Below are 14,810 nucleotides of genomic sequence, written 5' to 3'. Positions count from 1 at the left end.
TGACTCCAGCGAAAATCTCTGTTCCGGTAAGGATGGAGTTTTGGATCTTACAGCTGTCAGATCTGAGGAAAGAGTAGAATCCAGTGTTCTGGGACTTTTTGGGTCCAGAGCCAAAGACAGTAAAAAGGAAGGAGAGCGGTCAGGGGAGTGCCTCCTTGTTTCATTGCCTTTTTCCCTGGGCTTGTCAATCTTCTCCCCTCTCAATTTGTCCGAAGATTTTTTTTACCTGACGTGAAGGCTCTAAAAATAGAAGTCACAAATTTGGATGATTCTGTATTAGGAGCAGGGAGAAGTCCTTTCAGAACAAGTTTGTTTCTACATTCAGTCATAGCCTGGTGGCCAAAGGCCATACAGACAGAGCAGTCCTCATCAAGGTGGTAGTGCCCAAACAATAAACACACTTTTGATGTGCATCTGAATTTTGAATTTTGTGGCTGCAAGCCACACATTTTTTGAATCCTGATAACTTTTCAGACGACATAGCTATGAAAAAAAGAAGACCACACAATAAACAATCACCTCTACAAACAGAATAGTACACAAAAAATTTCCAGATTAAAATACCAACAATGGTAATATAACTACCAGTAAAAAAACAGTCTTAGTACTATAAGAGAAGGAGCCAAAGGTGTGAGACAATAAGATAAACTATCTAAATATCTGATTTTTTAGGGGGTAAGTGAAAAAGATAAAGGGAGAAACTCGAACTGTTGAAAGAGAAACTAACAAGAATCCTAACAATAACAATAGTAATAATAATAAAACTTAGCTGAGGCAAGCCAGAGCAGAGCAGACCACATCTGTTCTCTATGAGTGGCAAACAAGACCTGAGGCAATCTTGGGGACCGAAGGGGGAGAATCTTAAAGTCTAAAAGCATCCAAAGTAGGATCCAAGGTCAGATCCAAAGGCCCATCCACTGAGAAAAAGATGGAGCAGACATCATCAGATCATCTTTTAACTTAAATTCAGTCTTTGTGTAGAGTTTCTGGGACTAGGTCTAAAGTCGCAAATGTCTGTGAGGTGGTGGGGGAATGCTCCATCTAATTTACCTCCAGAATCCTGCAACATCAGCCCCTTGAAAAAAAAACATAGAAGACAACCTTACTTTTGGTACCACCCTTGTTTTCTTCACATTTACAGGAAGTGGCTCGTGCAGGTCCTCAAGGAAGACTTGTATGACTTCTAGAATGAGACTGTTAGGACTGTTAGGAAATGGATCAGCCACCAGCTTTCCCTTAATCTCAGATTCCAGAAAGGTAATTCAGAAGTTGGAGCCAAACAAAAATTAGAGTGACCAGAATGAGCACTGCTAATCTCAATGAGTCTAGGAGTTCGTTCTTCTGTCAGAGAATTACATCATCCCATCAATCATTGTATTGTCACAACACATTACTACTGGATATCACTAGTGAAACCCTATTATGAACACTCGTCAAAGGAAAAGAGTCCCCAAGGAACCCTAGTATGACCTCTATAATGAGACTATCACAGCTGTTAGGAAATGGATCAGACACCAGCTTACCCTTTGGATGCCAGTAAGGTAATTCAGAAGTCAGAGCTGAACAAAAATTAGGATTACCAGAAAGGGCATTGCTAATATCTTAATTGGTCTGTGAGTCCCTTCTTCTTCTTCTATCAGAGAAGCACATCAGTCATAACACTGTCACAACACATTAGTACTGAATATCACTGGTGAAACCCTATCATGTACTCTTTTCAAAGGCTCTGTCAAAGACTATGGCGTGATGTTAACCCAATAGGAAGACCTAAGGTGGTCCCCAAAATGCTGGTATTTTTACTTTTTTTTTTTTTTTTGCATATGATCCTCTAAGAAAGATTCCTTATGGGACCTCCCTACTTTTTTGCTTATGATACTTTGTGGAAGATTCCCTATGGGACCTTCCCCTTTTTCTTCTTTGAAAATAAATTAGATAATTAAGAAAAGGAGTCACTTTATGGTGACAGTGCTAATCTGGAGGAAAGCTTCACTGAAGCTGAATCAGCAACTCTGAATAACAACTTGGAATTAGCTACTACCTGACCTAATGAGTCCAGTAGTACAAAGTAATCATGTCAAGCACTTTACAGTGCTGGCAAATCTCCACATCTTGATTTTGTCCTGAGAGAAGCGTTACATATGAGTATCATGTTTTGTGTATAGGGCCATTTTTGGCCACTTCTGGAACATAACATCATGCAAATCTCCACTTTAAACCTTCTTAAAAATATATAACCTGAGGGAAAAAAAATCAACACTGAAAAAGACTTGGATGAAGAACAAAGGCAAAAGGATCATAAAGATAAACATTTTAGAAAAATAAATCATGATCTAGATTTAGCACTAAGAAACTTCAAAAAAGTGCAGAGCAGATCCATTGCAGAAGTCTAATGATTTCTGGGTCTCAGAACTTTGAACACTGAAGAATATTCACCTTTAAAAACAGTGAATGTCAAAACTTGCTGCAATGTTTTTTAAAGCATTTTTGCTAGGGAGGGCAGATCCTTGCAACCATCAAACCCTGCTAATTATACAAAATAACTCATGTTTACTGTATCTCACAGTAAGGGAAAGACTCTAAGGTACAGTAACAGTGACCTTAGCATACATACAGCAACTTTCACACTTCATTCATCAATGATGCTGGACTTTCATTTGCAAGTCCTGCTCATTCAAATGGTACCTCTACAGAACATTTAAGAAGAGAACACTAACTAACCTCCAGTTGGAAAAAGAAAAAGTGGAGAGTCACTGCCTCCTTTGATTATGACCTTCCTCAAGGCTTGAAAGTGATTATTATAGAAAAAAATACGTCTTTCCAAACATTAGCACATATCCAGTACAAGACACTTAAAACTTAACCCCCCACATATATGCTATTTCTCAAGAAGTATTAAGAACAGTGTTCCTAGTATGGACTGAGTAAAGTGGTTTTCGTATGCCCTCTGTATGAAGGGAAGTGCTATTTGTTGCCTCCCTAGTGACTATAGCTTGAACAGGACTGCATTTTCTGACACCTTAGTCAATACACACTTAAATATTTATTAAAACCTGCCTTGATGAATTAAAATGGCTATTAGGATATCCAGTGGAAATAATGCATTTGGATAAGAGGTAAACAAAGGCATGAAAATGTATTTATGGAGATAATAACTTAAGACACTATGGTGATTGTCAAAAAAGTTAATGATTTCAAGAACTAATACCTTAGCAAATGTGTTTACTCACTTGATAATCAAGTAAGACAGAGGCTCAGCAGCACAGATAACTTACTTTTTTTTTTTTTTTTTTTTTAGATTTGGTTAGCTTATAGACAGAAATGGAGGGAATCAAACCTACACTACAAGATAACGTGGTTTGCAGATCACAGCCTTACTTCTCTGTGCTATATTGCCAGTCCAAATACAGACAGCTCTGCAGACAAAAATACAAAAACGTCTAGGATGTTCATTATAGCTACTTTTAACTTGTCTTGTAAAAAAGCTATCTGGCAATCAGATGTTCTTAAAATTTACTGAACAGCAATAAAAATAAACAGTAAAAACAAAGTTACTTAGAAATCATGTCCTTTCAGTTCAGCTAAAAGTTTAAACAAAAATAAACAGAAAACAGAATACAATCTACCTGGATCAGCAGTTTGTTTTTTCTTGGCATTGTGGACAATCTGGTTTTCATTCATCATTTTAACATCCTGATCTTCAGCATGGTTACTGTACCAAAAACAAAACAAAAAAAAACAAAGCCATACATTTACTCGATGGGTACAGTAGACAAGTAAAAACAAAAATACAAAAGAATACCTTTTCTTCCCCAAAAGCATAAACAACTTCGATTCAAGCAACAATACCCACCTTTAAAAAAACATCTATAACCTTCTTTTACAAGGGTAAAAAAAGCCCAAATTTAAATATACTCTATAATTGTCGGTTCCATTCTCAAGTGATACTGACTGCATTTATTAATGATCTTTAAAGAAAAGGTTATTGCTGCAATAAATTATAACATTTGGAACATGTTTCACACTCCTGGGATTTGAGCATTTTTCCATTTTTCTGGAAAAGTTATCTCTACCACCCTCTGAACCAACAGTGTCATTGGACTTGCACACCTGTGAAGGGAGTCTCTCTTACTGTAAGCAGTTACTTCAGGAAGGTTCAGTGTATAAACCTGAAGTCTATATGCTATGCTTAATTACCATGGCAATTAATGTTTAATGATTATTCCTTTATGTCAAAGTTGGTGCCTTTTGTTTCATTGAAACTAGCAATTCAGCTTCCAGTGCTCTACTCTATTCACCAAAATACTGTAGAATATTTATTACACAAACTGCATCTCCACAGACAAGATACTTTACCAGAACATATATTTTTCATAAAATCCAATCAACTCTGTTTCATTAACAAAGGAACCATATTACCAGGAGCAAATAAGTTGGAAGGGAAAACTGATAGACTGGGAAGAAGCCAAGCAGTTGTTTGATCTGCAACTCACAGATTAACTTCCATATCAGGGACTATGGTGGTTCATTTTTTGGGGGGTGGGAAGAATTAAGTACTGAAGGTCTGGAACGGCTTTTATGGAAACCAAGAACAAAAAACATTATTAAAAGAGATAATTAATAAGGCTTACAATATATTATATTATAGCTATAAGAATCAACCAAAGGAGATTAAAAATAACGAACTTCATTAGAACTGATCAATTTCCAAATAGTCAACATCACTTGACTGAATCAGGTGGAACAAATAGAAAGGCACTTTATAAATATAAAAACAAATTACTTTAAATATAATTAAGAATTAATATACATTCAAGCATTAATAAAAATGCGGCAATGACTTTAATTAACATTTAATATTTATGTAGTGCATGGAATGAGGTGATTACACTCTGATATTCAGAAAAATATTAATCAGTTAAGTGCTGCTATAATGCAAGACCTGATCTTAACAAATGTTAAGCACTCCCTGCTTGACTTGTTAAGGTTGGGTCTCATGCTAGGCTGTTGAATCAGCCAGTACTGACCAGCAAAAATATGGGCAGATTAAAAAAAAAAGCAAGATTTGTTTCTGCCTGCTGTCCATAACAGTAATGGGTCTTCCACTTCCTCTCAAACTCACAAAGTAGCTAGAATAACAGGATTGTGTTTGCCTGCATTTTCTGAAGGATGTAAAGTCTGAAACTCAAATGAATGTCATTATTTAGTGGCTTCAGTCCTCAGTGATTTGTCTGAAAACCAAACATTTTATGAGGAACAGACCAAACATATGAGGCAAATGTCTGAACTTCTGAGAGACATGGCAAAGTGAAGTTAAACATATGGGACTGTGTTACAATGTCTTCCTGACAGCACTCACTAAGCACTTTACAGCTTTGAAAGTCGGTAAAACACTTGGCACTTTTTTCATTTTTTTTCGGTAACTAGCAATCCAAGGAGCAGATAAAGCTCCATGCACTACAAAGAACTATGAATGGATCTCCAATCATAACTTTTACTTAAGTGTTCTCGAAATGGATGCCAAGATTCACCTCTGAAGCTTTGCTCTTATGTGAATTGTTTGGCATTCATGTCTCAAACACATAATAAGCAGGTTATGATCAATGACTGACTCATAATCCTCTATATTATCATTTATTCCTGGTGCTCTATTTGCAGCTGGATAAATTTGCCACATAAGTTCACAGACCTCCAATCTTGTTGCTTAAATCACCACCCCCTCCCATCATTTATAACCTGATCCACTACAAAAATATGTTTCTTTTAAATTGGGGCAATTAACTATATGTATGAATGAAGCATTAGTGTAATCCCTCTTTTTGATGGCTTGTGCGTGTTCTAAAATGTATGGCTTCAACAGTTTGCAAATTGTCTTGCCTATATAAAAACTTTCACAAGATAAGCATTTCACAATATATATACTACCATTGCAATAACCAAAGCTATATGGGTTTACCCCTCCTGAATCAGCCAGCTTCTCAAAGCTTTGTTTGCCATCCCTGTTCTCCACCTGCCAGGAGTACCAAGGGTGCTCCACATAAAAGGCAGGTGGTGTGCTAAAACCTTCACAGCACTCTTTTTTTTTTGTCTAAAAGGAGGCAAGAGCCCTGAGTACACTTGCTATGAAACTAAGAGTATTATAATGAAAACTCCATACACAAGGGTGAAAATAACCACACCCTTGCAACCTACCTGAGGATCATTAGATACAGAGGGCTGGAGGGAGGGACGGCTACTGCAACAGTGATCAATTAGAACATCTACTGTTACAGCAAGTTAAAGTACGCAACTGTACTAAGTTCACAAATGAATCACCTTTGTAGAAGTCTAAGCTATAGGAGTAAATTTCCATAGCTTAGACAGAAGTGAATATATATAATTAGATATTAGATCATTAGATATAACATGAAAGTGCTCATTTTATACTTGGAATAAATTTTGTGCATGTTCTACATTTATCTTGTGGTGGTCTTCTCCTGTTGCTTTTGGATACTTGGATTTTTACTTATGGAAGTGGACCTTTGGACGGCAGCAGTACTTTTGTTATTCATCATTAAATATAACTGTGAATAACTTATTCACAGTTATATCTAATGAGTTTGGACTGAAAGCAATTAAAGCATTCATAATGGATAAGATGGTTTTTGATGTACAGCCGAATTTGATGATTGGCAGAATTCTTAAAATTGTTTTAGAGAACAATGTATTTTTACATCAAGGCATGTTTTATCGCCAAAAACAGGGTGTTGCCATGGGCACACCCTGTGCAAATTCCTATGCTAACCTGGTACTTGCCCATTGGGAAGATAGAAATATTTTCCGTAATTATCATCAATGGAAAGAGCAGTTGGTACATTATGTCAGATTTGTTGATGACGTGTTTTTGATATAGAGAGGTACCAACGAAGAATTAAGATAGTTTATAAATTATTTGGAGGGTACAACAGTTTTTTAAGGTTTACTGTTAATAGCTCTGATACAGTCACTGATTACCTGGATGTACGGCTATAGTCAAAGGTGCAGAAGGTCAGATATAAACCACATTATTTAGGAAAAGTTGTTGGAAGAACAATTTACTAACCTTTAACAGCATGCATCCTAGGCTTATTTTGATAATATTGTCATTGGTCAGAGACATAGAATCTCTTGCTTATGCACCAATGAAGTGGCATTTCATTCTGAAATAGATAATCTCAAGTTACATTTATTGAAAAGAGGTTACACTGATAAGGTTATTAATAATGGTATAGGGGTTACTAAAGACAATAGGAAAGGGAGAGCTAGACCTTGGTACTCCGATAGGCATGACAACGAAGGAACAAACAACAGTAGAGATACTGGGCTTAATGAGAAGTCAGATTTGATGCTCAAGTATAGTAGTAATGTTGGGGGAGTTTGCAATATTATTAAATGAAACTGGAAAATCCTACTGAGTGATGAGAAATAGCTAATACAGTGGGGGGCAGACTTTGTTTTGGTTTCAGACGTAATACAAATTTGAAAGATTTATTAACTCATGAATGAGGTTTGCAGCAGAGACAGAGGGTCACCTCATGTAGAGTAGGCACTTTTTCTTTCAGACTGCACGGCATGTCCATATATAAGTAGTAACAATTATACACCCAGTGACAAATAAAGAGGTATGAGTTTGGTTTATATGCAGACTGTCACATGATTAATTTACCATATTTGGCCCAATGTAAGATGTGCCAATGCTACTATATAGGTAAGACTAATTGTAAACTAAAAGAAAGAATATTGAAACATTTATCAGGGATAAGATTAAAAAATGCACATAGTGCTTTATACCAACATGTGGAGCGTTATCTTGATCATGTCTTTTCTTTTATGGTGATACAGATAATTACAGTGAGTGCTGGGGGGGAGATGTAGTGAATTTTACTGAATTTAATGAAATTAAATGGATAATAGAATTGGCTGCAGACCGTGCACCAGATTTAAATTGTATTATACCTTTAAAACCAGCCCTGAAAAAAACAGTGGGTGAAATACCATTAATTGATTGGTTATTTTTTTTTTAAAGGATGTATAAATATTACATTGAATTTTATGTGTTTGTCTGAAGAAGGGCTTTGCCTGAAAGAGCTTACGTTTTATTAAAGATTTTATTAACGTCCTGTTGGTTGTGAGTACTCTCTTTACCTTTTGTGAAGTCCATAAGTGGTGAAGAAATTTTAGGGCATAAATCCTTGCCAACATCTCTTTTATGCTTATGTGCTTTGATGTGTCCTGATGATCCCACAAGCCTTGCACTTGAACTCCCATGCACACTGCTCCCCATGCAAAATATGAAGAGTCCATCTAGACAGGTTGGACTGTGGTCTGAAGACAGAATGAGAGTCTTGGTTTCAGAGACAGTGGATCATTCTACCACTGCAGTTCCTATTTCACATATCCCAATACCAATATCTGGAAATCCAAGAGATGAAGGTGCTGGGTCCAACAATTCTTCAAGTACCACTGAATTTTTCTCATGTGTAGTCTAATTAGTGGTATCCGGAGGATCATGGATGCCATGAGGCCTAGAACTTTGAAGAAATATCTTGCTGAGGCCATGCCTAGAGGACAGAAATTAAAGAAAATGCCATTACAAGTCAGAACTTTGTCTTCTGGCAGGAAGTCATCTTTTTTACTGTGTCTATCAAACACCCCAGGAAAACAAATTGTTGAGAGGGTGTGAGGAAGGAATTTTGAAGGTTCAATTTGAAGCCCAGGTGGGAAAGGAGGGATGAATCCTTGGCTAAGGACTCTACACACCTGGATATAGAATCTGTACAAATCAGCAAATCATCTAAATAAGGAAAATATGGATGCCTAGGGTTCTGCAATAGGCAACCACTGGGGCCAGACACTTTGTAAACACACGAGGTGCAGTAGATAGTCCAAAGGGTAATATAGAAAACTGATAATGTAAGCCAGATACAGCAAATCTCAATAAGAATATGATGATAAGCATCCTTCAGATATAGAGTCATCATGAAAGAGTGGTCTGGAAGCAAAACTAGGGCCAACTATAAAGTGAGCATTTTGAATTTCAGAAATTTTACAAAAGTGCTTAGAAAGGACAAATCAAGGATAGGTCTCCAGGAGTGCTTCTTTTTTCTAGAGTAAGATCCTGTACTTTTGTGCATCATAAGCACTGGTTTTATGATCCCTGCTTCTACCATGGTGCACCGGAGGAAACAGCTCTGTCTGATCTGGTGAGTGTGGGGGAATTCCCCTGAAAGACGGTGGATTTTCTAACCAATGCCAAGTGTATCCTCTCCAAATTATTCTCAGAACCCATTTGTTTGAGCCTACTTGCAGTCAGGCTGTGGTTGAAAGACAGCCTGGGAAAGGAGAAAGAGAAAGGAAGGGCATGAAGGGGGTGGGGTTGCTCTGTCACTTTGCATAGTCATTCCTTTAAAGGGATTATTTTTCGAAAGGAACCTTCTTGTTTGGCTTTGAAGAATTATCCTCTTGCCATTTCCTTTTGGATCCCTGACTTTTGTTTGGCTGTGATTCTTTTTTGTTCTGCCCTTTGAAGGAAGACACCTTGTTTAAGGAGAATTTGGGAATACAAAACATCCTAGATACCCCCCCCCACATCAATTTGCCTCTAACATCCTACTGTTTGAGAACAGAGGGCCCAAGCACCAATTCAGAACTTAAGGTGCATTCAAAATTTTTGTTTTTAAATCATCAGAGAAGTTCTGATTATGAACCAAGCATACCGTCTTAATACAACAAATGAAGCAGCATTTCTCAAGACTATATTTACACATGCAGGCATAGTTATTTATTTATTATTTTTATTTTATTTATTTTTATTTATTGGTTACACTTCAAAACATCTAAAACTCATAACATCTAAATTCAAAACATCGAGACCACAACATCTAAAACCCAAAACATCGAATTTCATAAAATCGAAAATGTATAATATGGAATAGTGTATAATGACACATGTAAATATCATAGTTTAATCTGTTATTCTTGTGGTATCAGTACGAGATGTTGCCGTTTTTATTTATATAGTTTTTACTTATATAGTGTAGGAATTTATACTATTTATATAGTATTTATTTTGCCACTCTGTATGTGGTTTTTAGGCCATACAGGTAAGTGATATAGGCATTATGTGTACATTCTTTATGGTGATTGCAATAGAGTGGGGTTAGGAAATTAACTTTTTCCCACTGTAGTGTGATCAAGGAATTGGTATATTTAATTTACAGGGGGGTCTGGGGTAGAGCCCCCCACAGTAAAAAGTGTGTTTTTTAGTTTGGTGTTGTTATAGGTGGAGGGGATGTTATTTTCATGTGATTTGTAGAGCCTGATGTTGTGATGCAAAGTTTCGATGTTATGAGCTTTGATGTTATGGGTTATAGATGTTGTGGTCTCAATGTTTTGAATTTAGATGTCATGAGTTTTAGATGTTTTGAAGTGTAACCGCAGGAACACCTCTCAAAGAATGTTTTGAAACCTGAGTCAAATTAGAAAAAATTTCATTCATATAGGACTTTTACTCTGCAGGTAAGGATGCAGCAAGATCATCCCAACTGTATGCATACTGTAATATAAATTTCTACATATAGCGTTAATTTATCATTACAAAGGCTAACTTACTAGAAAGAGATATCCTTTTGCTCTAAAAATCTTATCATTTTCCTTCTTTATCAGGGAAGTTGGATTAGATGAAGCCAAAGATTTTTTTATTTGAGTAGGAACCTGGGAAGACTGCGACTGGGTCAGCAGTCAAATGGGAAGAGATCTGTCATAAATGAGGAGACCCTGTATTTTCTACAAGACATTTTAGGGACTGCTGGAACAGACACTGGTGTTCTACAGCCATCTCATCTTCTATAAAGTCATATATCTTGCCTAGTTTTGGGGTGGTTCCTGACTGCTCCCAAGCAAAAACATCACTAAATCTAGCAATTATCTGAGGAAAAGTGAACACTTATTTGGACTTGCACTCAAGTTCACCTTCCGAAGACTCTGTTAACTAGGAAATCATCATTGTACTCATCAGATTACTTATTATTCTCTGAAACAACAGAAAGGTCTCTATCCAAACTAGTACTACAGCCATTTATGGGAACACACCCACCAGAATTAGCTGTTTGCAAAACACTTTTAGCCAAGGAAACCACATCAGCCTTATAAACTGCTATAATCTGATTATGAGCTGTATGACAACACTTCTGTTTCTTTTTATTATGAACTTTACTACTACTTAAAATATCTGGGGACAGAGTATCATACCTGGCAAGGAGTCTTGTACCAATGACTACTTCTGCACCTAAAGGGCTTGGTTCTCCCATACTTGTGCCAGGTACTGGAATAGCCCCCAAGGATGTGTCTAAACCCCATTCTATAGTGGGCAGCAAAGCTAAATTACAGGGAGATGTGGAAAAAGTAAGTGGTTTGTGGGCCATGTAGTGGCCCCAATGGAATCACTAATTGTAGGCCGAGATATATATTTTATTTTTATATTTTTAGGTGTAGCTGGGTTTGATGGGGGAGGGGTATACCTCAGTAAGGATCCATCAAATCAGGGGACAGAACACCAGCCAGAATAATAAATTGACAGTACTAGATAACGTATTACAATAAGCAGTTACAGTTTTTAATAATAAGTATGTCCCCACACAGCTAAACTCTGCAGAATTGTCCTATTCTCACAAAAAAAACAGTTTGAACTCTGTTCAGAATTCTTTTACTATTGACAGAAATTAAAGAACTTCCAGTACAGAAAGTCCAAACACCAAAGCAACCAATGTGCCAAACCAGTGTTAATAATTAGGTCAACACACTTTAACCACATTACACTGCCATAAATAACATTCAAGGTAAAATTGCGATCCCATGTTAAAAACATACACAGCAAAGCTACACATACAGTAAAAATGTATAAGTGCTGAAAAAATCGTCTTTGTCAAAAGATAAAAATAAAGCAAAGAAACAACGGTATAGACAGGTTTGATTGGGTTGTGGTTCACTGCACTTCTTTGAGAAGTGATGAAAGTATCTTACAGAATCACTAAAAATAAGCATCTATCAACAGTAAAAGCCAAGTAAACATTTCTACAATCAAAAATTCCACAGGAATTACTGTAAACATTGGCAGAAATAAAATATCAAAATAAATAATATATTTTTAAATAAACATAAAAATAGGCAATAATAACAAATTTATTAAAAATGAGAAATAAAGAGTCCCCAAATGGGGTTTAGCTGAACAGCAAGCCAAAAAAAAAAAAAACACCACTGGGGACTTTCTTCTTTGGATGGCAGAAAAAGTCCAAACACTCACTTCCTCTGACAACTGAAGGCTTCCCTCTCAGAATATACTCAGTCAATCAGCTGTCACAGGAAGAAAAAGAGAGGGACGACAGTCTGAGCTTTTGAAAGCTGCCCAGTACTATGTTACCTTGGCAGATAACCCCAAAATGCCACTGAGGTAATGGCAATGATGAACATCACTCTCTATGTCTCTTTCTGAGCATGACAGACATTGTAACACATTAGCTGAAATCCTCATTAAACCCAACACATTCTGCTAGGGGACTTCAGCTATCTATCAATAAAACTGGCTGACCTACACTTCCAATGGTCAGCATGCTCAACACTTTCTTGACATTATAATTGCTAACTCTCTTTTACATATAGTTAACCATCATACTGGAGGTCACAATATCATTGGTCTAGTCCTCACAAATACGACATCTTCTTGAACATCTCCATATGTATTATCCAACCTTGTGAAATCGGACCATAAATTAGTGACCTTTTCCTTTAAAACTGGTGGTATTTCTCCTGTAAGCTCCTTACTGTTTAGAGACTTTTCAAAAGAAATCCTTCCTCATTTATTTGATACCCTAAAGAAATTCTGCTCTAATCTTCTTCTGATGGAACCAACTGCTAAAGCTGCTGGATATACCTCTGACTTTTATTCTCACTTACATAGTTGCATTGCTAAGGCAGTCCCTACTTGCACCAAATATAATAAGACATTTAAAAACAAACTACAATGGTGGAATACCCATATAAATAAATAAATAATATAACAAGAGAAAGAAACTGCTTAATGCTTGTAAGAGGTCTCATTCTATCTACCTTAAGAGCATATCTAAGCAAATTAACAAAGAGGTTAAAGTTAAGGGAACCATTAGGAAGCTCAAAGCTGAGTACGATCTTCAAATTTCTAAGAAAAAAATACACATTTTCCATTAATTATTTCAGAAGGTTAAGAACTAACACAACACTGTTCGGAGCTAGTTCACAATACTATGACCTGATTTAAAGGAAATTGCTAATATCCTAGATAACAAATTTAGTCCACATTTTACTCCACCCACAGTTATAACTATTCCATAGATTCCACAGTGACTTCCTTTAATTACTATAGATTTCTCTCAGCCCTCTCAAAAGTAAAAAAAATACTTCATTCTTGGGACTTGATTATATACCTGGTCCTTGAAAATCAGTGCCAAATACAGCCTATCTGAACCCCAACGTAATCTGCTTAATCCAAGCCTTTCAACTGGTTACCTTCCTGAAGCCTGGAAAAAGTACAGTTTTGTACCTACCATAAATGTAGATGTCCGATAGATATGCAACTGCAGTCATAACATATGGGTTGTCCTGCCTCAGGCAGCCCTCGGTCGGCCGGATTCCAAAGTCTGGGTCCGGCGTCGGCTGGTGTCGCCTCCTCTCCGACGTCAGAACGGCTGGAGTATAAAGGCATCGGCCGACGCCATCTTCTTCAGTGTTTCTTGCCCCAGATGCCAGGTGCCCTCCTAGGAAGGCTAAATTTGGTGAATGGATAAAGAATTCCAGACATGCACAACAGTAATAAACAGATACACCATAGAGATACCCCCAGCTAATAGGAATAGGGGTAGTGGACCCATAAAGAAGGTTGCAGAAGGGTAGGAGGGTGGGAGAATCCGACTGCAGTTGCATATCTATCGGACATCTACATTTATGGTAGGTACAAAACTGTACTATGTCCTTCAAGAATGCAACTGCAGTCATAACATATGGGTTGAATACCATAGCCAAGCTGGGGGTGGTTGGAACTAAGAAAGTGATGGTGTAGCTAAAATGCCCTGCAGGACTGCCAAAGCAAAGCCTGCTCGGGATATGGAGTATAAAGGCAGGTTGTAGTGCTTGGTAAATGTATGCACGGAGCTCCATGTAGCAGCCTCTAGAATGTCCTTTGTAGCCACTCCTCTTAGGAAAGCTGTGGATGTGGCTATAGCTCTGGTGGAGTGTGGCCTAATATTGGCTGGCACACATTTTCCATGAAAGGAATAGCAGAATCTGATGCAGTGTCCAATCCATTTGGAAATTGTTTGTTTGGAGATTGCTTTTCCTTGTACTCCAGCAGCATAGGCTACAAGCAGTTGGTCAGACTTTCTGGTGGCCTTAGTTCTGTCCAAGTAGTAGCATAGTTGCCTGTGTATGTCCAAAGTATGCAGCAGTGCTTCCCCCCTGTTTTGAGGATTGGGGAAGAAAGTAGGCAAGTGAATGCCTTGATTTAGAGACACCCTGGAAATTACTTTTGGCATGAATGAAGGATTGGTTCTTAGAGAGACTCTGTCCTGATGAAAAATGAGAAAAGGAGGTACTGCCATGAGTGCCTGTATCTCCGAGACTCTTCTTGCTGATGTGATTGCCAATAGGAAAACCGTTTTCCATGAGAGAAATTGCATTTCTGAAGTTGCTGCTGGTTCAAAGGGAGGAAGAGTTAATTTTTCAGAGAAGAAGTTGAGGTCCCATGCAGGTACTGGCAGTTTCCTGGG

General features: G+C 37.4%; 1 protein-coding gene across 4 annotated transcripts in view; it reads right to left on the bottom strand.

Annotated features, from left to right (window-relative positions):
• Positions 1 to 14,810, bottom strand: part of LOC122816558 (katanin interacting protein) — a 3,576,055-nt gene that overhangs the window by 139,369 nt on the left and 3,421,876 nt on the right. For 3 of the 4 annotated variants that reach the window (XM_044089419.1, XM_044089421.1, XM_044089420.1), the window contains one exon: positions 3,624 to 3,709. In XM_044089419.1, coding sequence (XP_043945354.1) covers positions 3,624 to 3,709 — 86 coding nt within the window. Of the gene's footprint in view, positions 1 to 3,623; positions 3,710 to 14,810 lie in introns of those variants that run through there. The other variant, XM_044089422.1, reaches the window with a different exon arrangement.

The sequence above is a fragment of the Protopterus annectens genome, chromosome 12.part0, assembly GCF_019279795.1.
Source record: "Protopterus annectens isolate FY-2018-M chromosome 12.part0, PAN1.0, whole genome shotgun sequence".
Lineage (NCBI taxonomy): Eukaryota > Metazoa > Chordata > Ceratodontiformes > Protopteridae > Protopterus > Protopterus annectens.
The sequence above is the reverse complement of the archived record's forward strand: the minus strand, read 5'-3'. Positions and strand labels throughout refer to the sequence as shown.